General features: G+C 42.8%; 1 protein-coding gene and 1 long non-coding RNA gene across 3 annotated transcripts in view; one reads left to right on the top strand and one right to left on the bottom strand.

Annotated features, from left to right (window-relative positions):
• Positions 1 to 27,782, top strand: part of LOC125714499 (uncharacterized) — a 127,761-nt gene that overhangs the window by 88,682 nt on the left and 11,297 nt on the right. The window lies entirely within an intron of this gene.
• Positions 22,313 to 27,656, bottom strand: gja1b (gap junction protein alpha 1b). The gene is made up of 2 exons (XM_048985166.1): positions 27,498 to 27,656; positions 22,313 to 25,136 (listed from the first exon to the last, which is right to left on the bottom strand). Exon 2 carries the CDS (start codon positions 25,118 to 25,120, stop codon positions 23,975 to 23,977), a length of 1,146 nt encoding a protein of 381 aa, XP_048841123.1. The 5' UTR covers positions 25,121 to 25,136; positions 27,498 to 27,656; the 3' UTR covers positions 22,313 to 23,974.

The raw sequence follows: 27,782 nt of genomic DNA on the forward strand, positions 1-27,782 counted from the left end.
TGGTCAGTCTCCTGTTCATTAGGATTTTCCTCCTCTCAATGTCTTCAAATCCTGTTTGGCTGAAGATTTGGTTGGAAGACTGTCTCGGTCACATGGCCCCACACATTCTGTAATTAAAGAAATTAAAGAGAGAGAGAGGGAGAGAGAGGGGGGGGATGGTCAGTCTCCTGTTCATTAGGATTTTTCTCCTCTCGAGGTCTTTAAACCCTGTTTGGCAGAAGATGTGGTTTGGTTATCGTCTCAGTCACATGACCCACACATTCTGTAATTAAAGAAATTAGAGAGAGAGAGAGAGACCGTCTTCAGTATCCTGTTTTTAAGGAGTTTTCTGTCCTCTTGCATCCGTAACTGAGAAAAAAAAAACAAAGCCAGCACACTCGAGGTCCTCAAACCCCGTTTGGCTGCAGATCTGGCTTGGTGACCGTCTCAGTCACATGACCCACATATTCCGCTGTTATAGAAACCTGTCTCAGTTCGTCTCTCCTGTTTTGTTCTCTGTGCCAAGGCGGCTGAAGCAGCACAGCACCTCCTCTGTGTTTTAATAAGGACAACACAGAGCTTAAACTAGGCCCTCAGGCGAGTTGTTTACGGCCTGTGGGAGGCACGCAGGGTTTGACCATGCTGGGCGGGGCCCTCGCAAACCACAGAGGGCTACCATTATTCCACGCGCCCTCTGCTTTTTCCCCTCCGCGCTCCCACAGCTCTTCGCTTGGCTCGCGCCTGCTGCGGTCGGTTATCACGTCGTACCAGTGCGGTTCCCGGCATCTCCGTGTCCCCATCCTTCACACAGTGACCGAGAATTCAGGCTGAGGTGTGAACAGCCTGCGAAACAGCTAGTCGTAACCAGAACCGTTCACCGAATCCTGAGCGGGGAAAAAAAAACTTAATTAAAAAACCTAAATTCCAGTTTTATACCAAAGTCCTTAAATCTCTCTGTTAACCAACTGACAATTAACCAACATACAGACTAAAAATGTTTCTAGTTTGGGAGGGTGTCTGTGAGTGTGTGTCGCCCAAAAACAGATCTACTAAATCTAGATTGTAAAAACCTAGTATTCTAGCAAATCTAGTAACACATATCTACAATGGGATCCATTTTTGGTGACTGCTGGGGACTAATAGAGGAGGTGGGACCAACCAATCATTTGTCTTGGTCCCGTCTCTTCTAGCTGCTTGGGCCAACTTCTTCTACAATTTGATTGGTTATCTCTCTGAACCAATCATTGTTCCTTCTGCCCTCAGAACAGTTTTGTGCAAGTAAAACTCCCACAAGCCAAATGGGGGCACAAAATAAAAATAAATGTCCTTGGCACTTGCCTGCTGCTAGAAACAAAGACAACATCCGTTTTTGTCGTTCTGAGTAGATCATTCCATTAATCTCTGCCTTTTACGTTATACAAGTGACCAGACAAAGACATTTTACTCTTGGAAGGTTTGGCTCGGAGACCTCTGACAATACTGATCAAAATTCTATTTTTGTCATCAACTGTAATTGGGCTACAATACATTGTAGAGTGGTAATTAAAGAAAAACACATTAAAGCATCCGGTTCAGTCCACCAGAACCAGCCAAGGGATGACTTCGGTATCTGAAGTAAAAGCTTATTTGAAATGCAGAGATGAAAAGAGCACAACAATGATTTACCACTAATCGCACAGAACAAACCCAGTTCGTCATGATTTCGCTTTTTCCCGGGGGTCAGTAGGCAGGAAAACTCATGCCGAGGCATATCCTCTATTAAAGCAAAGTTGTAATTTGCCGAGCATGTTGGAGTCAAAGATTAAATTTATTCCCAAACTAAGGCGTATACGCGGAATTGTACCTACCGCCTAATGGCTTTGGCCTTTCCTCAGGCTTTACTCCTATCATTTCAATGTCATCTCAGGCTGCACTTTAAGTGATTGGTTGCTGAGTCATATTTTGATGCTTAACGGAGCACATTTAAAATCCCCCACCCCCACCCCCGTGAGATCCTTTTCCCACTGACTGTATAATTGCCTCGAGTGGGGTCGTGGTAAGATTTGGGTTTTAGAAAGCATTCCAACATCACTGAAAAAAGAGGAGGTCTTACAATTACAATGACCGATTTAGAACCTTCGCAATGACAGCTGGGCGTGAAATGTAAATATTACCACGTTTGGTGGAAAACCATGAAGATTCTTTATTAAAAAGAAGAATTAAAACTGGAAGACCCTGCTGAGATCCAGTCAGGCATGGCGCTAGAAGGCTGGGCAGTTCACACTTGGGCAGTCACAGGAAGCTCAACCTATAGCGACACTCCTTGATAGCGCGGATGTTTGAAATGTGCTGTTTGCCTAGTTTGAACTTCACTTTGGACAAAAGCATCTGCTAGATGTGTAAGTGTGGAAATCCTAGGCCACCTAACAAAATGCCACTTTGGGTCCCTTCTCTTGGTGGTGGAGAAATGCAGGCTAGAGGGGCCCTCGGTAGGTGCTGACGAACAGAGGGGCCCAGATACTGCCAGGGTATCCATGCATGTCCAGTTCCCCTGGATATAGCAGGAATGAGATGATTACCTCTAATGGAGTGAATGTGTGGACCACAGCCGTCACTGAGGACTAGCAGAAGATCAATAAGGAACACGTGACTCATTCCTTAAGTGCGGCAGGGTGGAGGACTCACATTGCTGACCACGCCCGTTACCTGCAGAGCGAAAGACTCCCCTAATTACTCACAGCTGGCCCCGCTTCTCTAATGGGTGGCTGATGACTAAGGTATCCAGCAGGAAAGACATGTGCAGGCAAAGACTGCATGACATCATAACCCTTGCACTCAATGTGCCTTTTTAAAATTAAGAAATATATTTTACTATGGGCGTGCTGTATATTGGCATGACCGAGCAATAGTGGAGCATTTAACGGTTTAACGGTTAGCTAGGCTAAATCTCTGCGAGATGTAAACACAAGCAAACAGAAAAGTAAGGTAAAAGGATAGAGGATTCTGCAATCCACCAGTCACATGACAGCAAAGTGGCTAAACTGACAGATGCCTTAAGGATTGACTGAATGTTAGTTTTGTTTTATTCATCCAAAATACAATCCGTTACGAACCTTTTTTAAAAAGTTAATTTCAGTTACTTGACCCTCAATTCAGTAAAAACATAGCTGTGGAAATGGGTAGTAAAGGGTAGATAATGATTTAAGTGGCTGAAAACTGAAAGACTGATTAGGTCAGGGTAGAAGTGCCTACTAAAGGAGTCGATATCGATGCTAACAGTAGATGAACCATCAACACAGAGATACATTTCTGAATGACGGTATATTTCTGAATAGCATGATCCTCTGATGAAGAGTTTTTCAGTATAGCCAGGCAGCCTTATGCATCTGTAGTAGATGAAGTGTCTACATGACCTCAGTCCTGAGCTGTGCTGTTCGTGTTTCGTGTCGGGGCCCCTAAATCTCGAAAAGGCTCATTTCTGCGTTTGTCCGACGAACCTCCTGAATGATGACATAAGGAGGAATAAAGGATACAGGGTTAATTTTACTGGAAAGTCAGATGAGGTCTCCTAGGGATCAGGCCCTCAGCAGAAACGAACAAAAGTCATCCGTGATATTCTCACACCATCCTGAAGATGGCACACTTGAGCACCAGTGATGGGGCTGATATTCCACCTTGACCGTTCTGGTTCTCTACTCTTTTGTGACGCGCCTCTACGAAGACGCTTCCTCGTATCCCTTTGCTTTTTTTTTTTACGAGGACAAAAAGGGGACAGCAGATCATTCGGTTGGCTGCAACATTACCAGAGATTGCACATAATAGCCACCGTGGATGACTCCAGCAATCAGAGCTTGATTGCTTTTGTGCCTCATGAGAATTACTGCTCTGTTTGAAGTACAGACCAAAACAGCAGACTTCCCTCAGTGAATACCAGCCATTTCATGATAGGAGTGTAAAACTGAAGTGCTTAACTGATGAAAAAGAGAACAGAGTCTGGTTTTTCACCAGCTACACGGAACATGAAGCCACTTTCTCCAGACAAGAATCTCCTCTGGCTGGTAGAGAAAAGAAAAATCTTGAAGTCCACACTGATAGTTGTAGTCGCTTGTAATTGCAAATTCTTTTCATGAAACTTGCTGTTAAAAACTGATCTTAGCACGCAGCGTATCTTCAATGGCTTTTAATCTTGTTTGGAAACCAGTGGAGCTTGATGGTTAAATACTTTGGTTTGTAATTAACCAAGCAATGGTCTGTATTAGTGGCAGTCATGTAATGAGGTCTGTCACACCATGTGAAGGTCTTACTTCAGTGTAAGATAACTTATCCAGTGGCATTTATTAAGTATGTGTGTGTGTGTGTGTGTGTGTGTGGCCATGTATTTATTACATTGTAGGGATCAAATGTCTCCACAATGTGATAAAAACCTGTTATTTTCACCTTGTGTGGACCATTTTTTCCATTCCCACAAGGGGAAAGTCAGTTTTATAAAAAAAAATTATACAAATCCATGGCTGCAATCAAAAAACTAAAAATGCCAAAATCTTGTATTTTGTCTGGTGACTTGTGGTGAAAGTTAGGGTTAGGTAGGGGTTGAGGGTGTCATGTCATGACCATGACCAGAATATATAGGTGGATAGATATAACTTTACTGGCCTGTGCTGTATTCACATCCTTTTAGGCGATCTGAAAATAATCGTAAAATAAAATTTGTACAATAAATAAACTTAGTAAATATGTAGTAAATTGAATCATACAAGAAGACAGATTGATTAATGCTGAGACTTTCCCATATGAATGTGGAGCTAATGGATGTTTTTCAGCTACCTTGACAGGCTGTCCCAAGCTGTTTTGATAACATAATGGTTGGTAATTTCACAAAGGCAACAAAAATGACAGCCGTTTCAGGTAAATAGCATGAAACCTCACATATAGAAGGTAACCTGTAATTTGAGGCCACAAATGAATGCATTTAAGACAATTACTCTCCTCTGACATCTCCCACAGTGTCAGAAGTGATGCTGTAAGTTTGGTGGTTCTTCTGTTATTCAGTCATGTTTAGACAAGATTTAGGTTCATGTACTGGGCTTGACAGCTTGGGCTGCCACTTAGTTGGGATGACTGAGTTAGACTAATGGACATGTCTCCAGGCTGTTTAGGTCCTGTGGGAATGTGTTTGTGCAATCTGTGTACTGTAGGTGCTGCAGTATAGTCTGCAGAGGTAAACACCGAAAGCTGTTGTGTACCACGCAGCACCTGTAATGAGTGACGTTTGGTCTTTATGATGTTTGTGCGTGTGGCAGAGAATCCACCGGTTTCGGTCATGTGTTTGGCCTCAATTATATGTTTCTTTCAAGCAAGGAACACTCAAGGCTCTACCCTGAAGGAGAATTCCCATCCCATATGCACGTCTTTACGGGTAAAGGCTCATGATCGCCATCGGTCAAACCTGAGGCTAGCTCCTGTTAGCGACGGCTAGCTCCTGCACCGAAGCAGCGTTGGGTGCACTTCTCGAGTCCTCCAAGGCAGCTGTGACTGCTTCATTAGTCTTTATTTTACCCTCTCTCTCTCTCTCTCTCTTTTTTCCATCCTCTTCTTTCGTGGCGAGGCCATTAATCCCTTTCATATGCAACGGCGAATTTTTACAGCTACTCGTTTTTTGAAGACGCCGAGGCACTCGTACTGTAAACGGGCAACGGTCACCCGACACATATTTGTCCAGTAAAATGTTAACGTGGGGTGCGAGAGGCATGATGCAGGCCTGTGGCGAGGGCAACATCTGCAAGGGGCCGCGCCGTGAGCATGCCTCTTGTGATACGTGCCGCTGTTTCGGCAGCCTGCTACCAACAGACCAAGCATTCCCAGCAGGTAACACGGTTGCTACTGTTTATTAAGCTGTTTTGTGGGCTGTAAAAACCATGAGAGGGTTATTACACCTTGTCTCGCTCTGACAAAGCTTGTCCAAACAGTTAAGTAATTACAGCTTATAAATGCTCGACAGCATTAGCTGAGACAAGCACAAAAAAAAACATTATAAATAATCACGGCGATAAGGTGAAACCAACGACTGGTACACAAATAAATAAAAGATTTTCTTGGCTAATTTATTGATCTGGTTTTAGTGGGAAGCATAGAACTCCCATTTGAAAAGTACATATACACCATTTCTAATATGTCAGCATCTCAATCTGTTACACTATACGACCAAAAGTATGGGGACACCAGCTAGTCCCAAAACCAAGGGTATTTGTATGAAGTTGGCTGGCTCATGGCTGTTATAAGAGCCTCTACTCTTCAGGGAAGTCTTTCCTTTCAATATTGGAACATTGCTGGGGGGCTTTTCTGCCATTCAGGCAGGGTATTGATGCTGGGTGATCAGGTCCCTTTCTGTGAGCTTGTGTTCAGCCATTCAGGTGGGGTATTGATGCTGGGTGATCAGGTCCTTTTCTGTGAGCTTGTGTTCTGCCATTCAGGTGGGGTATTGATGCTGGGTGATCAGGTCCCTTTCTGTGAGCTTGTGTTCAGCCATTCAGGTGGGGTATTGATGCTGGGTGATCAGGTCCCTTTCTGTGAGCTTGTGTGGCCGACCGTTTCACAATTAAACCTGCTTCCAGACCTTTCCGCTTCTCTCTCACTTCTGTTTTGGTTGACCAGGGTAGCTTTGTAAACATTGCGCCAAGGTAATCTCTCCTGTACAGTCACCCATTCTGCTGTCAGTATTTGTTTCAGGAGATTGCTTGACCATGCGCTTAATTATACATGTGTGTCAGCTAATGGGTGTGGCTTAATTTGCCAATTCCTCTAAGTAGCAGATGTGTACTTTTGGCTTTATAGTGCATATCTGATCACATGTGTAGGGACTGCAGGATGGAAATGCACCATCCATGCTCAGCAGTGTCACTAATAAAAGAAACTGTGAGCTTTGCGTACATGAGGTAAGCAGAAAAACATTATTAGAGCCTCAGAAAGACCAATATAGTTGCTTTGCACATCACAGAGATGTTGAGATCAACAAAATAGTCCCCCATAAACAGCATATGAGCAAATGAACATACAGTTCTGCAGTTATTAGGGGGACCTGGTTTCCAGCAAGGTTACATGCTTGGTAGTAATCCGGGGTATTAGAACATTTTATTACAAACGAATGTTTCCGTATGAAGGGTTTAGTGTTGGGAAGAAAACCAAGCAGATCAGGGCATCTCAGAAATCTCAAAGTTTCATGCAGGCCTTAGTTTTCAGATGATTATAAGAGAATTGCAAAGTAAATAATTAATTTTTCTCTTTACTGCATCCATGGTTTTGATTTTTTAATTTGAATTTTACATCACATTCCAGTTTAGTTTTAGTTAGTTTTCAGCGTGGTTTTATTCATTTGTATTTTAAACATATATTTCTATTTCATCTATATATACAGTAGATATAATTTTATTTATAGGGGTAGAATGAAAGTTGAGGAGCTATTTTATGTGTTTGATCTTTAGAGATTCCAAGATGAATACACAGAGCACATTATGCTAATAAAACATGTTCCAGGTCTTATTAAAGGCAATTAAAGAAATCATTGGTTTAGCTAAATAGGATTTAAAAATGGTAACGGAAACTATTTGATGTTTGCTTTTCATTCTATTTCAGTTAGTTTGGAAGCAATATTTATAGTTTTTATTTAGTTGTTTTTTTAACTTAATTTTTGGGTCTCATTTTAGTTCACAAACATGTTTTCTCGTAATTTTAGTTTTCGTTAACAATAATAACTCTGGCTGTAAAGCATTACAGTATCCCTCAATGCCGGCGTAAATGGCCTGCCCTGTGCTGTAAACGTTGGCCAGAGTAAGATGCAAGGTGGAAATAAGGAGGACCAGGCTCCCTGGCTTTGCTGTGGTCTCTTCTGGGTGCACCTGAATAAGTCACATGAAGATTGTCTCCCAGCCACGTGCTGTTCATTGATACATCCCACATCAGACATCTGCGTCAAACAGCAGGATAACAGGAAGCTGATTCCTGTTCATCCACACAGATTTTTGCCTAAATAATAATTTTGAAAAACCCTTATATTGATGTGCAACAGGAAGGAGGTGAAATGATCTCTTCAAAAAGCCTTTAGTTCATACTGCAAAACAGCATTTATGCAATTTAGTCAACAATAAGCGGTTTCACGTCTGTCTAGACCAGTTAAATGATGCACCTTTAATGCTTTCTGCCCTGGATTTGCCTGTGTGTGAACACAACAGAGCAGCAAGTCCAACATTATCAAAGTCAGAAAGCATGCATCCATGGGCCAGCAGCACACACACAGAGTTGGGGAGAGACTGGAGCCCCAGCTAGGAGATGTGAGGTCACAGTGCTACCCAACAAGAAGCCAGTAAAAGGGAGAGAAAATCCTTTTTCAAACCATTTAAAAGATAATACATCTATTTTCTAAACAATTATCCTGATCAGGGTCACGGTGATATTGGAGCCAATCCTAAGAAGTAGAGAGAACAAAACAACGGACACACACACATATACACACACACACTCATCGGAAACACACAAACACATACACTCATAAACACACACACTTATCAGATACACACAAACACATACACTCATAAACACACACACTCATCAGAGACACACAAACACATACATTCATAAACACACTCCCTGTGTTAGTGAGTTATCCCTGTGTTGGTGGGTTCTCCCTGTGTTGGTGGGTTCTCCCTGTGTTAGTGGGTTCTTCCTGTGTTGGTGGGTTCTCCCTGTGTTAGTGGGTTCTCCCTGTGTTAGTGGGTTCTTCCTGTGTTGGTGGGTTCTCCCTGTGTTGGTGGGTTCTTCCTGTGTTGGTGGGTTCTCCCTGGGTACTCTGGATTCCTCCTGCAGTCCAAAGACATACAGTTAGGCTAACTGGTCTCTCTAAATTGGCCATAGATTGTGGGTGAATACGTGCACTGCAATAGACTGGTATACCTCGGCCTTGTGCTGCCTGGAGTAGACTGCTAGTCACCTTGTAACTCTGACCTAGTGGTTAGAAAATGAATGAATAAACTTTAAGAGTAGGTCAAATATTCACAAAGACCAAAACATGCAGAGACATGGAGGCTGTAACTGGCTTTTCACTGAAACCGTCCTCCTGATTCAATCTTGTGGTTAAATATACTGCCAGGGAATGATTTTTTTGTGTTCTCTCAAAAAAGTGCAGCGCTAACTCCCATTCTCAGATAGTTTCGGCTATATTGACGTTAAAAAAGTATATGAAAAGATGAGTAATGTATGTGTTCCACTACATCATCTTTCTTAAAGTTTAAATTGACCATATTTTAAATTCCTCACACATTTGGGAAAAAAAGTCAAATCTGTAATCCACTGCATACAACGAAAAAACACAGAAAGTCCTCAAAGTAACTTAAACAGTCATTTTCAGGATGTTTTTAAACTATCTAAGAGCCGGAGCATAACATTAGCTACACTGCTGTTTGACAGTAGCCGACACCAATCTCCTCTGTTGACTGTCATTACTCCAGCAGTGTGTAGAAGAGAAAGGCAGCTGAAAGCCAAACTTCAGGCTAATTTATGCTTCTGTATAGAATCCACACCATCAGGGACAGTATAGCCAAGTACCCTATGACGTAACCTGATGCCTGTCGTTGCAATTCTTGGGAGATCTGCATCAGGCTATATTGTAGGGTATCCTGCGCCATAGCTGACAGTGTAGATTCGACACAGAACTAAAAATTTGCCTTGCGACACAGCTACTAAAGCTGTCAAAGACCATGTTTGCTGCATCAAAAACCTCCGCCAGGCTCCCTGGAAGAAGGTGCCGCTGTGCTTTGATTATTAATTAGCACCTCGTTGGGTTTGTTTAGCTGTTCGTTCGCTACTCACGCCTGGCTCTGCTTTTAATGGCTCACACGTTCTCCAGCTCACTGCATTTAGCCTCAGTGGCAAAAAAAGAAAACAAAGGAAAAGTACCCACACTGGCACTGGACTTGCCATGGTGGTCTTTGCTTGTGGATCAGACCGAAGTAAACAAATTCATCATCGTCGCATGAAAATCAGCAGTGGTTAGAACAGGAAACAGTGGCAAGAGTTACAAGTGAACAACAAACCCAAAGAATGTGCTTCATTGAGCACACAAGACATCTGAAATCATTTTCACCTTATTTGCATACTATCCCTTTACTCTTACTACTTGTGTGTAATATATTTTAGAGCAGTGTTTCCTGACCCGGTCCTTGGGGACCTGCAGACAGCCCAGATTTTTGCTCCCTCCCAGCTGGGGTAGGAGCAAAAATGTGGACTGCCTGGCAGGGAGCTGTCATATACAACATCCATCCATCCATTTTCCAAACCACTTATCCTACTGGGTCGAGGGTGGTCCCAAGACTATCCCGGAAGCAGTGGGTACAAGGCAGGGAATAACCCAGGATGGGGGGGGCAGCCCATCGCAGGGCACACTCACACACCATTCACTCGCACATACACACCTACGGGCAATTTAGCAACTCCAATTAGCCTCAGCATGTTTTTGGACTGTGGGTAGAAACCGGAGTACCCGGAGGAAACCCGACGACACGGGAAGAACATGTAAACTCCACACACATGTGACCCAGGCGGAATCTCGAACCCGGGTCCCAAAGGTGTGAGGCAACAGTGCTAACCACTGCACCACCATGCCGCCCCCTCATATACAACAATAAAGGGTAAATAGATATACCTTATTTACACTCCACACACATCCCTGATCTTCCTCCAAATGTGTTGTTTTTAGTCTTCTATCAGAGCTTAGTAATACAGTTATATGTTGCTCATGGGTTATTTTATTATTAATTTCATGACTACTTTCACTGAAGTGAGAAACGAAGGAAATATTACAGATTTGCTGTCATTTCATTTAACAATCTCTTTGAGAAATTGAGGAAAAAGTACGATGGTTTTGCTGGGGAGTCAATTGCAGGTCACTGAGAAAAATAAACAAAAAGGTGGAACAATGGGTTATAGCATTACTCCAGCCAAATGTGACCCTTTGGAAATGTCTGGAAAAGTGTCCTTTCTTGTGGAATCTGAGTGGGGAGGAAGATGTTGGTGGCACAGGGTGTTTACATATGCTACTGTTCAAGACACCAACGTTGCAAGAGCTGTAATGGGAATGTGGTTTGCGCATGAAACAACCTGTCATGTCATTGGAGAGGGTCGGGTCGAATTCAATACTTACAGGTAATAGAGATATATAAAAGCAACTGCGGATGATGGTGAATGTATGGCTCAGTTGGTTAAGCCGTTGCGTCTGTGATTAGAAGGTTATTGGTTCAAGCCTCAACCTTGAAGAGTCATGTGTCGGTTGGGATCTTGACCAAGCCTTTGAAGCCCCAAAAGTACTCCAGGTGTGTTGGGTAAGAGGCCAGACCCTATGCTTGGACCCAAATTCTCAGTTGTGTGGGTGTGTGTCTCAAACGACGGCAAGGTACAATGCATGAAAAGACGCATTTCAATGAACCTGCACTTGTGCAAATGACAAATAAAGCATCATTTCATAAGTTGTGGAATGTCAGTAATATTGCTTACTTAGGAATCTCTAGTTATTGTTCTCCTATCCATGGTGTCTCCCTGCCTTGTATCTTCTGCCTCCTGCAACAGGCCCCAGCATCACTGCAGCTTAAAGGTGAAAATAGTGAAATGGCAATTTCATCAGTATAATAAAATGACGAAGGAGTGGAATGGCTATTGACTATAGTAAAAGAAAGTGCTCAGCCAGGAGTAGAAGATAATGGTAGACATGAAATTAAACGTTTCTCAATCGTGGGTACTGTAAGGTCTGCAGCCTCATTCCCTTTAAAAGTAAAATCGTATTCTCTGTTTCCTGCGTCTGTTTCTTGGTTTCGGCTAATGGCGTGTGCAGGTGTGTGATGACCTTGAGTGCGAGGAAACACAGGGGTCTTAAAAGCATTTACGTCTTTAAAAGGATTTTTAAAAGTTACATTATGTCGGTGTCAAGCTTGGCGCGCAGTACATGAGAAAAACAGGTCGAGGGCCAGTTCCAGGAAGCCCCCCTACTCTTCGCCTCCTGTCCAGTGCTCCTTGTGTCCATCTTTCCATACAAAAGTGACTCTTCACTTTCTTCCGCTTCTGCATTGTTAGAGCAGAAACCCAAGCCCCCGGAATGAAAGTCAAAACCCTAATGGGATAAACAGCAAGCTGAAACGCCAAAGTTTCATTATAGTCGAGAGAGAGTCCCTCCTGATCGGCCAGCAACCTCAGCTCGGTCAGGCACTATCATTTGCTCGCTCCAGTGCTTTGTTTTCCTTACTCTTCCAACCACCTGAGTTCCAGCTTATCCACTTAACCATCCAGAAGACATTCAGCACGCCAAACAATATTATTCTGGCAGCAACAGCCCTCCATACGTCTGGTTGAACACTTGAAATTCTGAGTTTGGGACTTTGTAAATGGTTAAATGGTTTTTATGTTGTCGGTTGAGTGATACAGCCTCATTCTCCTTTTTCTGCATTCTGATTGTTCTACGTTTTTGTTAGCTGCCCTTATAATTTGTTCATTCTCTCTGATTGGCCACACTGAGGAATTCGGTACCAAGCTGAGGAGACACACAACTTATGTACCTTAATAAATTCTTGCACTTTCCTCTAAATGTCGGACACCCAACTTTGCAATGAACAACAGAAAACCATAAGCATGAAAGGAAAGTAAATAATAGTGTTCAAAATCGATGGTCACACGTCACTATTAACAAAACCCATTGTTTCAGCATGTTTGTTTTGGGTAAACATTGAAGGTTTGCATATTCAGGCAGTGCACGGTTTAATAACGTCCAACTTATGGACAACGCATACTTACGGACTGCCGCAAAGCCTATAATATTACACATTTAAGTTAAATATAATGGTTGGTAATAACGAATGCACACGCTACTTTGTCACACTCATGAAAGCATTGCACAGCTTCAGTGGTTCATCAGCTCGAGTACTGTACTTCGTTACTTTTAATATTAATGTACAGTTCGTTATTATGTTTCCTAAGTTTTTCATATGCATGGAAATAAGATATATATTATTTGACTAACAAACACTTGACTAACTGTATAAGAACTGTATTTACCTGTTCTTCGCTACAAATTGGACTTAAAGACAAATTTATGAATGGATCTCGTTAGTAACCTGTAGCCTGTATTATTCTGAGAATCTACACATTAGCACAATTAATTTCAGTTCTTGTGATATATACCACATGTTTTTGTCTAATATTTTATCCATGTCTGCTTGGAAGTTTAATGTGTGACATTTTTGAATGTCGTTATTCTTCATTCACATAGTATAAAATATTCACTTCATATATATAAACCGAGCAAGATTTTTTCAGCATGCATAAAATCTAGAGGTTATATGGTTTAGGGCCATCTAAAAGACCTCAGATGTTTCTCATTCAGACTTAGGAAATGTCTCATACTTCAATTGCTTGTTAAGCATCCCAACCATCTATTAAGCGCTAACATGGTACAGGGTCATAACGAGGCAGAAGTGTATCCAGAGAAGTATGGGACACAAGGCAGGGGAACACCCTGGATGGAACACCAGTCTGTCACAGGGCGCGCACGCACACACACACACACACACACACACACACACACACACACACACACACACACAAACACTATGGGCAGTTTAGAGATCCCAGGTCACCTAAATACATGTCTTTCAACTGCAGGAGGAAACCACAATAAATGGAGCAAACCCACGTAACATGTTGAGAACATGAAGACTTCACACAGCAGCTGGTACTCAAGACCCCCAACCCTGGTGGTGTGAGGCAACTGTGCCACCCACGGAGCCACTGCTCCCCCCCCCAATTTAAGCACCCTCTGTTGGAAGAAATCTTTAATTCTGCCATTTTCCCATGATGCCAGTCTCAACTGGAATCCAACAAGCTTTCAGCACTGTCTGCTTTAATGCGCTTTGCAAAGATGACAACATAGCAGACTACTGCTATTTTCATGGACTGTTTCAAAATAAAAACAGGACTCGGTGTGCCAGTTTGTTTGTTGAACACGGCGGCAGCCATTAAAATGGTGCTTTGTTATAGTCACACGGCTGGCAAGAAGCCAAGGTAAAAGCTCATGGAGCTTCTTTCGAAAGCGTTGCCGGGGAAAAGCACAAACGGACTTCAGAAGTAGTTTTGAATATTTTTTACACTCGGTACTTTCCACTGGATGAAGATCTCGAGAAGAAGTGGTCACATGAAGAAGTGGTCACATGAACGTACATACATCATACATTAACCAAGAAATGCCGTTTTGATGGAGAAAGCTTGCTTTTAGCCTGCTTCCTCAGTAAAACCTGCAGAATGTTTGCAGAGCTCTTAGTTAGTTTCACAGTTTCCACCAGTGTAATGAATGTTCTATGACACAGATGGCCAGGATAGGAATGATGATTATACAAATACGTCCCATCAGAGTCCACTGCAATCCCAATCCGGATAGACTGTGGACTGGAGCACCATCACCTCTGGAAGACGATAGCGTGACGTCTGTGTGCTGTCATAGCGAACACAAAGGAAGCCTGACAAACTAAAAGAGAGACCTCTATTTCAGACTGAAGGGGGTGTTAATCATGCTGCTGGCTGCCGTGTTGTATCTCTGGTGAAGAGGGTTATTAAAATAGTGACTTTTTTTACATATTAAAAGGAAACATACTTGTCATTGACCAGCACTGATCGTTCCACAACCTTCTGTGAAGTAAAATCAGCTTTGGCATATTTCATCATGGACAATGAGAGACTTGGAAATCTTATTTAGACAAAAAAAAGAGAGAGAATTTCACATTTTTCATACATCTGGGATAAAGCCCCAGGGCTAAGTAATGTCGAGAAGAAACCTTCTACGGCGTGTCGTTTTTCAAACATTCTGCATGGCCATCTCGCAGTGAGATGTTTCCATTGATGTGACATTGGTTCTGTATCCGGTTGCTGGTTCTGATGATGGACCCACTGTGGCTTGCTGACATTCACTGGCAAGCAGCGGAAGATTTAGGGGCCAAGAACGGCGTCAGCGCCGAGAAAAACATCTTCCTCTCCATCCAGCAGGTACTCATGGATGACTTCAGTTCTCTATAATCGTACTTACACTCAAAATTACAGTTTAGACTACAGCAATCAAGGGCCTTTGGTACAATAACAATGAATAGTAGAAATGTTAACTGGAAATCAGACCCAACCAATTTATTGCAGACATGCAAACTAACAATTAATTATGAAACAATTCAGCAAGTTGGCTGGAATATTAGGGCATGAACAGATCAGGCACCTTAACATCTTTCCTGTTGGATTTTTACTCTTTTTACACCAAATTAGACTTCACAATAGTGACAGCAAGTGGTCCATCCAGCTAGCAGTGGAATATATCGTCCCCACATCCTCACTTCCTAAATACAAGAAAGGTACTTACCTGCTCTAAGGTGCTGTTGATTGGCCAATAGGTCCAAGGGGTCTCATTGTACAAGCCAGTCAAATGAGCATTTATTTCTCACTCAGAGATGTTCACTGCAAGGTACGGCATGAAACGTCTCACTGTTCCTCTCTGCTGTCATCCTGCAGAAATGAACTGTTTACCTAGTTGCCGGCCACTTCCTGCGAATTGATTGGTTCAGCAGGAGAGCTCTTTCCAAGGGATCTAGTCTCAAACTTGCCTTAAATATATGTGCTGGTTGCAATTAGGTAAGTGAAATATAACTTACTCTACATTCTTAGAATATTCTTGGCTCATTCTCCACGGTTTGGCTCCCGTGATGGAAAAGTGGGCCCCCCCATGCCAAATAGAGAACCGGAGCCAAGTCTACGTATTAGGCTACGTAGAGGGTCGGTCGTGATGTGCGTATATCACGGAAAAACAAGGAAGAGCGCTCGGCAGAAAACGCAGAAATTCCTCGAGCGTGCCAGCACCGGCGGGGTGTTGACATTGGATAGGTGTGACATTCCGTAATGCCGCCCCGCTCCAGTGCATCTGGCATTGCGGACGGCCGTTTGACAAAGGCCCAGGCTCCAGATCAAACCGGAGCAGTTCAAATGTCACCTGCTCTAATTAAAGCTGCAGACTCAGATGCAGGGGCACGTCGCCGCTGGCGATTTATTGCGGCGTTCCTCTGGCGTGAGTCGTCGCCTCCCTAGGTGACAGTTTATTTCTCTTTTCCTGGCTCTCCCAGCTATTTTGTTTTTCCCGTAAGATTGGGAGACCGTCCTGATACAAACATGCCAGTCCTCGTAGCACCTGCAAACAAGGTTTTTGATATGAATTAGCATTTCAGTTTCAACGGGCTAAAGGGGGCCTGACCCTATGTCCATTTGCAATTTAAAGAGACAGCTGACACCTAAACAGCAGGTGCCAAGATCGGCTTATTCCGAAGACATTCAACAGACTGGCTAACGGAAGCGAAGGGACCACTGGAATCCAAGCAGGAATGTTAAAAACAGACGACTGCTTTATCGATGCGGAATGCGAACGGGGGAAATTTCCACTACATATAAATGAAAACCGCATTAACTCCAACAGAGACCAAACTGCCAAATCTAGCCACACCATTTTGCGATGGGATGACCTCCGACGTCACAGTCAAAGACCATGTTGGGGACGATTTAATTACGGTTGCCTGATAGCGCTTAGTTAGATAGGAGGATGCTGGTAAGTTAATGGTTTGATAGTTACCGAAAAAAGGAAATCACAGCAGAGTCTGATTGTTGAAAGGACAGCGATTCCAGAGGACAGACCGCAAAGTTAATGCAGTCCACATGTGAGACGTTCTGCTCTAGGGGCAACCGCACGCAGAAGAACACGCCTGCAGACTCCACCCACACAGTCCATCAGGGACGTCTGGGACTCTGTCGGGCTCCTGCTGGTCATGGGGTCACTCTGCCGAGGAGTGATGTGCATCCATGCCACTGACCCCCCTACAATGTGAAGGAAGCTATATTCAAGACACAGCAGAATGCCCTCTTACTTTCTAAGAGAACATTGCTTCTCATCACAAGAACCCACATCCTCTGTTTGCGTCTGTAAGTCTGCTCATGCATCCTGCATGGCTCTTTGAACAATGTAGGTCATATATAAACATAACACATATGTGTTATAGAGCTGTGGAAAAAATTAAGAGACCACTCTATATTTTTAAACAAGTCTGCTTTTTAAAATCCTGGTTTAATCTTGGTTCTGCTGGCAACAGGCTACGATAAGCAGCAGGTTGATCCCAGGTTCAAATTTCGAAGGTGTTCTAACAACAAGGTGAAGCAGGGAACGACCAAAAACCAGCCAAGTAACATCAAGTGACCTTCAAAAGGAGTGGATGTGCAGGTGTGAAGAGCATTGCAAGGACCGTTCAGGGTCCTAGAAGCAGAACTGAAGTCTCATAAGTTAGGAAGAATCCCTTGACTGATGAACAGAGAACCAGGCTGCAGTTTGCTCTCTCTCTCTCTCTCTGGTATTGCTGATGAATATGAATTCCTTTCAGCAAGTAAAAAGGAAAGTAGGATGTTGGGTTACCTCTCTAGGTCAAGGGAGGTGAAGCTAAGATTATATAATTTTTTGGTAAGACCCCATCCAGAATATTGTGTGCAGGTTTGGTCACCATACCTTAAAAAGGACATTGCTGCCTTACAAATAGTTCAACGTAGGGTTACAAGAATGATTCCTGGTCTCAGAGGTCTTATGAGGAGAGTTTAGCCGAGCTGAACTGGTTCAGCCTTGAGCGAAGGAGGCACTCTCCATATATTTAAGATGTTTTTCCTTTTTTCCTCACCTTGGTATGGAGAGCCGTTATCTGGCCGAACTTCTCAGTCAAAGTAGGCCATTTACCGGTGATCCACTGAGAACGAGATAAATTCAGGTTTCGTGTCTGTGAATGTGAACCAAAATGAGGGAAGTAAGCTCTCACTCACTGCCCTCTGTGTAGCTATGAAGAACAGAGCCAATCCGGGTGGTTTCATTTTTAGGTCTATTGAGGCTGACAGACTGAAAAGCAAATGGCTGGGAAGACAGTGGTCCAGTGCAATGCTATTCCCACATCACGGCCATCCCCCCACTGAGTAGTTAGTGTCCATGCATAATCGCTGCTGCATAGGCGATTCTCGACGGCACGTAAAAGTCCAAATGCCGGCAGGTCATGCTCATTGATGACCGGCAGTGGTAAAATCTGCTGCCGTCGACATTAAACTATATTAGTGCAAATTTGCTTTGACTCGGTACATGTTCTTGAGCTCGTTAAACATGTCTGGACCCACTTCGCCATGTTTAATAAAACCGCAGACTCTGAGTTCTGTTCGAGTCCCCTCTCCAGCAGTGGAAAAACTCAAAGAAAATGGCCTGGGTAAAAATCCAATTTTTGACCACAAAGAAAGCTGAGACATAGTTTGAAAATCTGGTGTTCGTCCCGTTACAGAACTGAAAGCATCCTAGTTCTCTTCATTATATAAACAGCTTGAGAACATGGGATGCTGCATAAAACATAAGACGGTATAGTGTCTCTATATTCTATGGCATAGAAAATATACACACACACACACACACACACACATACACGCATCAGTCAAAAGTCACACCTACCCATAGAAAGGTTCATTTGTACTGTTCTCTACATTTTACATAATTAAAGACATTAAAACTACAAAATGATATACATTATGCATTGGCCAAAATAAGTTTGTTTTGGGGGGGGGGGACTCTTTGAGTTGAGAATCAGTTGCCAGTTCAAATCCTGTGGCTGCCTGAGTGATGCCACCATTGGGCCCTTGAGTGAGGCCCTTAACCCCAATTGCCCCAGGGACAGGCTGACCCTACTGTCTCCTCTACGCCAGTTCCATGAGGTGGCCTCCTGGGCTGCTTTTCCAGCTGTCCTGAAGGACACATATGCTGAGCCCTCATTGGGCAATTCTCCTTCACTCTCTGGTCAAACTCTTCCCAAACCATCTCTCCTGTGTTTAGGTCAGGTGGCCAGGTCATGTGACACGACACATATAACTCTCCCATTAAGGCAGCCTGGTGTGTCCAAACTTTTGACAGGCACGGTATAATGCAGTGCATAATCAGTGACAGTAAAGCATGCTTCTAGCTGAAGTCTTAAATGACTGGCCTCCTGCTCAGATGAGAGTCACATGTGTGGGACGCTGCCTCGAGAAGCATATATACTTCAGGAATGCGAGCGAGTAGACGCTGGTAGAACAGAATGTCAGTGCCGGAAAGGGCTCCAGACAAATGGTAAAGGAAACCTTGACGGTCTACTGAATGAAACGATGGCCATTCATGGTCTTTGTTCTAAGCCGTCATTCATTATCTCTGATGGTAGGGGGACAGGAAGGGACAGGAAGAGACCAGGGACGCAGTTTAAAATACTAGGACAAATAGCCAAATTAAACTCGCCCTATCAGTTACTGGTAGCAGAGTCAGTGTAGCCAGAGGTTGTTCTCCAGTCTTTGCTTGCATTTATAACACCCATTTCTGAGAATGAGGACTAATGCTGAGGGTTTTCTGCTGTTCTTACTCACAAACCTCTGTTTCTTTAAAAAAATAGCTGAAATAATATTGACTCAAATGATATGAAAAGCTAGTTTCATCTTTCTGGGGATCATATTATTGTTTTACTGTAAAGTTAGACTGCTGTTCATTCTTGGAACTCACTTTTAGTTCACTTGGGGTCTTTTCATGATTTTTCTAGGGCTCATATATTTATAGAACTCAGAACAAATACTGAGGTATCCAAAATATTGTTAAAATATGACCGACGATCAAAGCATATTATAAGCTGAATTTATATTTAATGCCATGTAGTAGATTGTTTTCATTGTCTAGACTTCAGCAGCATGAAGCGTAAAGGGTAACTGAAATTCTTGCAGTTGAATTGGGGGGGGGGGGGGGGGGGGAATCGCGGCACCTTAAAAAAAGGCCTTTAAATTAAGTTAAATGAGGTGAAATGAACTTGCTGTGAACACTGACAGAAATAAGAGCATAGGGGTAATTAAAGTGTGAGACGACATGAAACAAAAATGTCTTAAATGTGTAAACTTTAGACGAGAAGGCATCGCAGTAGTATTTTATATCTGCTTTTATTAGATCTGGCTGATGTCAGAATGAAAAGCGACTTGCCATTTTTAGTCGAAGTTAGCAGCTCCAGCGTGTCTCCGTAGCACCACCCTGGAGCTGTGGTCACGGCGGCTACGGGGGCAGAGGAAACGGTAGGTCGGCCGCGGAGGCTGCGCAGCCGTCTGAGGAGAAAATAAAAAGCCCTCTGTGTAGAAACGCTGTCCTCGCTTGAATCCCTGCCTTCTAAAAATAAACGAAGAAACGTGCAAAACACACCAAGCGGGCCGCCTTTGATCCCCTCGCATACGGGGCGCGCGAATTCGGCGCCATCGGCAGCCGTTTCTGTTGCCCACGCGGCCCTATTCGCGCGCCTGCTTCTCCGCCCGACTTCGACTTTGTCGCGAGCCCTAGAACTTTTCAAGCCCCGGGTTACGTTTCAAATCAGACTTACTCTTTAGTTCTTTATGATGCAGGATATTGGCCTGGCAGGCAAAAATCAACGAAGCAGGAGAAACAGATTTTTACCACACCTACATGTGCACTTACTTCATCCATTGGTGTTATGCTACGGACAGAATGTTTTATATAGGAAACTGACGATAAACTCAAATACATAAACTTTTTTTTAGTATGGCTGCATTAGTTATACCTCAACCTAAAAGCAACAAGAACAACAGCGTGGATATTTGCAATATATTCACAGTTAAGCAGGTTATGTAATCAGACTTTTAACATTTGGTGTAGTACTGTATTAATTCTGAATGGCATTTTTATCGCAGGGGAATCGTGTTGAAAATCACTGTTCAATAAAAAAGTTCTATTAATTAGCAATAAATTGAAATGAAACCTTTTTTCCCTTCCACTCAGGTTCCATGCAGCCCACAAGTTCTCAGCTGGGCATGTGGCTTTGTTTAGCTTTGTGGAAAGATTAAATAGGAAACTTGGATGAGTGAAAAAAAATTGGGACCTTTATAAGACAAAATTTGCTTAGCCTCTAATGTGTTTTCAGACTCAGATTTAACCCTTATCGGCTTCACTGTTTATTGCAGCACACATTAGCACTGGAAATGTCTTCATTGACATGGAGAATGAGACGTTGCACGTCATTCAGGAGTAGCTATTTGTGTCTGTCTGTGGTTTTCTATGCATCACTAGATGACCTGTTAAGATAAACTGTCTTAGAAATGGCAGAACTCTCATAACGGTCATGCGCCACATAACAACATTTCGGTCAATGACGGAATTCAAATACAACTGTGGTCCCATAAGATTATAATGTAGCTGAAAGTCATCGTAACGTAATACTGTGCTGATGCTGGTGTAAACAAACTTACTGTGCTACCAGTCCTATGTATACATGTATCACATACAATTATGTACAGTACATACTACTTGATAATGATAATAAGTAACTATGTTACTGGTTTATATATCTACTCTGCTGTATTTTTTTATCGTTATTTAGGCTAGACCATATAGCCTTGGTGTGTAGTTGGCTATACCATCCAGGCTTGTATAAGTACACTGTATGTAATATTCACACATCCACGGAATCACCCAACACTGCATTTCCCAGAACGCATCCTCATTATTAAGTGATGCATGACTATACATGCATCTACCCACCCATTATCCAGCTGCTTATTCTGGTCAAGGTCAAGCTTGATAGGCAACATTCCCATTTTCGTGCAGAAAAAGTTGAAATTACTCAGATCAGAAGCAATCGAGCATCATAGATAATGATATATTTAGGCTCGAGCCTGTAGGACTTCCTGCAAATTTCCCAGCATCCCTTCTCAGCCACAGTTATTACTGTTCCACAGGTTATTCCAGCATGTGCAAAAGGAAGAGAGTCCTCGCTGCCTTCAAGGACATAGCTACTAATTTTGCAACACCATTTATTTTCGGCCCAATACACAGGACCGTCAGTGGACCGTTAGTGACATACGCTACAGTATAATTGCATTGTTATTTGCACATTTTTAATTGTACCTTAGTAATGTGGACATTAAGTTAGCTATTTGGTCAGAGGAGTGAGGCAGCAATTCTTTTCAATGTTCAGCTGCTTTCTGAGAGCTTGATGCTAATTATTGACTAGCTGACTAAAAGAGCAACACTTACACTCTCTGGTCAGATATCTGTGTAATTAAACCCCATAGTACAATTTAACATCCAAAGTGACACAAACCTGGACCAGCTCCAGAACAAGGTCAATGATCTGAAACTGTATTGACCATCTTCCCTTAATTAGAGAGAGAGCAAATGTTGGCATAATCAGCATGTTATGACAAAAAAAAAAGGAAACGGATGGAAAAAAAAAATCTTTATTGGTTAAAAGAGCCTGTTTCACAGATATGATTGGTGTCACGTTTCTTGCTATCGTGCTTTTCCACACTGTACAACAGTGGATTCCGCAAAAATAACAATCTGACACTGCACTTTATGAGAAATACGCACATCCGAGTTTGCCGGGTTGCCATTCGTTTCCACCCAAATATGCCGTAACGGTCTCCCAAAGTGGACTGCTGACAGGAAGCACTGTTTAAATGCAGCGACTCTCCACTTGCCGTTTCATTTAATAAATTAGTAGCATGCGTACTAGGAAACATTTGCCCCTTCCTCTGCGTAGTATTACACCCTAGCCAAAATCTCAGTGCAAACACCACTGTAGCTGAAAAAAAACACATGATCTGCAGATGCTGAGTACCAAAGGACTATGATGCAATGGTTAAAACAAAAAACAAAGAATTCCAACTGACGTATCATCTACTATTGTTTGGTAGTTGTGGAGCTACACTGGCATATACCTTTTAATATATGACTAAATATTAGTCCAGCTCTATAAGCAGTCTTCTAAAAACTCACATTTGTGACACAGTTAGCTTGATTTACAGTACTAAAAATCTATCTCTCAAGCAGCAATGATTACACTGATTTTTTTTTTTGTAAAAAATCTCTTCCACCAAAGGCAAAAGACGAAAGCCTCTGTCTACCCAAAAAGCAAGAGAAAACTAAACTTACAAGAAATCAAGCCTTTCTGCCACAGACACTTTTACGACACGTTTCTAGCGAAAGGAAAAACAAGTTGTTTAATTGATTATCTGCTCTACAGCAGCTTCTACCCACAAATCAGAGAACTCTGCTTTCAGATAAAACGCAAGACGAAAAAAAAAAACAATAAGAAAAAAAAACACAAATGATACAACCGACACCACATAAATTCAAAGTTTATCAGGAAACAACAGTCCACTATAATTAATAAAAGCAACCAGAAACAACAAAAAAAGATAAACATACTGCAGAAATTTGGATTATTGTCAATAAATATGCTACAGGGACTCATGGTTTCATACAATATTGATATGGATATGACCTTATGACCTTAGTATGGTAGTAGTCAATCTTTACCTAGTGTTGGATGTCCTCCATTCATATACTAATAAATAAATATTACTCTAGTACACTGAAAAGACGCAACCTAAACCCTGTTTTACAAGATGGACAACAGCACAGTGAGAAGGTGGTTACAATGAGGACACAGAAGCCAAATGTTTGTCAGACCATTTTCAACACATGAAATCAGATACACTAGTAATATTTAAGTGCAATATCTCTAAATGGAATGTTATTGTGTGGGCAAAGCAAAGGATTAAAGAAACAAAAAAACACAACAAAACATCATTGAGACACACTCTTCTAGAGCATAGCAACAGGCAGCGAGAACTCTCACGTCCAGCGCCCCCTAGTTGTGTCATATTGTTAAAGCTCGTTAGCCTGCCTAGTTTCAACGCCACTGTTAATTAATAGTACCTCCAGCAGGGTGTAAGTATTTTTCTCTGTCTACTAGAGTCTCAGCCAAAGACAGCAAACAGGGAAAGTACCGCCCATAAGCACGTGAGGACAACTCTTAGTGCTTTGTGTTCTGTGCCGTCTTGGACAAGCAGGGGTAGGGAGGCGGGATGAGCCTTGGAGCTAGACGTCAAGATCGTCTGGCCTTGCCCGACTGCTAATCCGGCTGCTGGCCCGGCTACATGGCCGTGGGTCTATCAAAGCCAGGGGTTGCAATTCATGGCCCACGGTCATTTTCTTGGGATCATGGGTATCATCGGGGAAGTCAAATGCCTGCGCGTGGGAGTTGGAGATGGTGCTGCCGTTCTGGCCCAGACGGTTTTGCTCGGTGCTGTAGTTGGCCCAGTTCTGCTCGTTGGCTTGCTTGTTGTAATTGCGGCAGGAATTGGTCCTTTCTCCGGTAGCCAACTTGTAGCCCGGGGGCGATATGGGAGACAAAGGGGCTGTGGGGGAAGAGCAGCCATTGTAGTAGGCATACTTGGAGTTGGTCATTTCCTTGGGGGTGGGGCTCAGAGTGCCGCCGCCGTGGAACTCGGTTTGTTTGCCCTTCACGCGATCCTTGATTCGTTTGAAAAAGACATAGAACAGCTCGATCACATTGAGAAGCAGGGAAACCAGGGACACCACCAGCATGAAGATGATGAAGACTGTCTTCTCGGTGGGCCGGGAGAGGAAGCAGTCAACTCTGTGTGGGCAGGGAATCCTCTGGCAGGTGTAGACGGCACTGAGGCTGAAGCCATACATGTACCACTGTATTATCAAGAAGCCCACCTCGAAAATGGACTTGAACAGAATGCTTATGACGTAGGTTCGCAAGAGAGCGCCCTTCATTTTCACCTTCCCGTGTTCCTCCAGTCCATGCTTAAATTTTTTCATTTCGATCTTCTTCAGCGGTATGTCCACATCGCCGCCGTCATTCTGCACCGCCTTCAGCTCTTCCTCCTTCCTGTTGAGCTTCTCCTCTTTGCGCATGAGATAGAAGACATGAGCCAAGTACAGGAGCGTCGGGGTGGAGACGAAGATAATCTGCAGCACCCAGAAGCGTACATGCGAGATGGGGAAGGACTTGTCGTAACATACATTCTCGCAACCGGGCTGCTGGGTGTTGCACTTGAATGCCGACTGCTCGTCGCCCCAGGCGCTCTCCACCGCGGTGCCCAGCACCAGGATTCGGAAGATGAAGAGCACCGACAGCCAGACCTTCCCTCCGGCTGTGGAGTAGGCCTGGACCTTGTCAAGGAGTCTTCCTAAAGCGCTCCAGTCACCCATCTCGATGGGTATCTAGCTGGAAATGGACATTGAATTTTGGACATTACCCATGAGGCATCGCAACATAGACACATTCATGCAGCCAGAGGCTTTTCAACACAAACAAAAACAGACAATTTTCATTTCACAACTGAATATATATGTATGTATGTATATTTATATGGCCATATGGTTTATTAACAAGTCAGAAGAATATGAAGCATAAAAAGGACAACCAATGATGGTGACCCATTACTGAGGAGCAGTGTGTGTGGGGGGGGGGGGGGGTAGATAAAACAGTAATAATAATAATAATAATAATAATTTAAAAATATTTTAGAAGGAGTACATTTCAGCAGTGGAAATTAAAGATGACATAAACTACAGAAAGTTTCATGGATGCCTGATGCAAACGCCCCAAACGCTTCTCAGGATCACGCTCAATTTGACCTTTTCCTTCCTTTTCATAAATCAATTCAGCACTTAAGCTGAATGAGCATCATGTGCTGTGCGTTTCACTTAGGGAGGGAGTGAGACATCTTTCAGTTATAAATAAAACATGCACCCTCTAGAGGGAAATTGAGTTATATGTCAGTGTCTTTGCGTTTGGAAATAACATGCCCTCGGTAGCTTCTGGATGCTTTCGTTCTGTAATCATGCTAGCAGGCTCGTATACCAGCGGGGAGGGCTTGCAGACGTGCTAGCGTTTTCCATCTGGCGCCCCGGCGATTTCTGGCCACGTCGGCTCTGAGCGTTAGCATTCATTCGGATGCAGTGAGTGTCTTCCGGAGCCTTTAAGACGTAACGGGGCTGCGGTGCATTCATGCTCGGCCAGACAAACAGAAAGCACGGCCTCGTATTCTTGGCAGCTTTCCGTCTTCCGCGGATCAAACGGAGCTGCTTCCTGATTCCAGTGCAACTGGCCGGAATCACGGATGTCAGTGTGTGCGCGTGCAGGATGCAGCCGCTGCGCAGATAAGCAGCGTCAGACCGGCGCTCGCTGCAGTGCAAGTAACAGCTCGGCTACAGTTTAAATCTATTAAAACCCCCCGGACTGTTATGCGATTTACTGTTAAGGTGAAATGTACAAAACGAATAAATTAATCTTAAAATGTACTTCTGGATAATAAATGAACTAGAACCATACAGTATGCCTCCTGTTTAATTCATGGAGACCTTAAGTGTCCTTAGTGTAAGAGGTCAGTTGAACCATCATGAGATATAGCACCCTTACTAATTCCTCATGAAAGGGATTATTGGATTTCAAAATGAAAGCATGAAAGGTCTTCATCGTAACATTAATAACGGGTTACTGCATTTTATATAATGCAAACCAAGGGAGGCATCAACTGATCAGATATCTTAAGAATGTATCTGTTTTTCATCTTTTTCCATTCAAAACAATGAAAAGAACTTCATTTTAAACAAGTCAACTTTTCATCGGTTCCTAAAAGCATATACAACGCAACTAATATCTCATTCGCATTGATACCCATTAGTGCAAGGCCTCTGCTTTTTTTTGGTGCTGTTATAATATTAAGTTATTTTGCTGATCCGTATATAAGATGCGCGTGTTTAATAGTCCCTCATATCCACATTCAGGGTGAACGCAAGAAACCATTTAAGACTGCCTCGCGTAAAAAGCGGTGCATTAGAATTCCTACAGACGCGGAGAAACATCATAGCAGGATAATATAATGAGCCAACATGCGCATAAAAAGTCATTTGCATGAGACTGGAGAAGCCCGTTATCTCCGTTTCTCTCTGAATATTCGCAGCAGGAGCCAAGTTTAAAAAAACACCCCAATGGAGACGGCTTCGTTTTTCGGCTCTTTGGTGATGCAGGCTTTTTATTTAATACAGTGGGTAATGTTTGACAAAATAGTTCAATAAATCTATCAAACAGGAAATACTGAATACTCCAATGAGTGTTCTTGTCTTTTTTTGACAATTTTAAATCTCTCCAGTTCAGCTGCCCGATAAATATTGAATAAGTGTTATTATATGCCTTTGTACCATTTAAACTTAACGAAACTTGTGTCAAATGTCTTTCTCTGAGGAACTGAGATATTATGCTCACATTTTTTTTTGTAAAATACTAAGTGATGTAACAGAATATTATATATATTTATAATATGTAATAAAATATAATTCTAAAATTGAAACAATTTTTTAAATACAAAAGCGACTAAGTCGCGATGACAATTTACCACAGTGTAAAAGTTACTAATACAAGTGTTAACATTAGTCTTAAGAGTTTATTTATCAAGAGGGACTTTATCCTTTAAGCATCTTAGAAACGCTGGCAGTAACTAAAATACATTTTGTGCATAATAACTTTTGTACACATAAAAGTTCGCGATCTGCAACGAAACTCTTAGTTTTAGTTCAATCTTACCTGGAAAGTTGCTTAGAAGCTAAGGGAGACAGTCCTGAGGGACTTACTCCTTGAACCGATTTAGACCACTCACTGTTTTCTTCAGATCCAAGTTTGGGACTGATGAAAAACTGAGAGAAACTTGTAAAACTTTCTTTGCTTATAAGAGTCTTTATAGGGGCTGGGGGGAGGTCACCTGATTTCCTACGTCAGACGGTTTTTAAACCTCCTTTCGCCGGACATGCGAACATGTCTCTTCAGACATGTTTTCAGAACAGTACTTAAATTGACAACGAAATTAAAGCG

This window comes from Brienomyrus brachyistius, chromosome 19 (assembly GCF_023856365.1).
Source record: "Brienomyrus brachyistius isolate T26 chromosome 19, BBRACH_0.4, whole genome shotgun sequence".
Taxonomy (NCBI): domain Eukaryota; kingdom Metazoa; phylum Chordata; class Actinopteri; order Osteoglossiformes; family Mormyridae; genus Brienomyrus; species Brienomyrus brachyistius.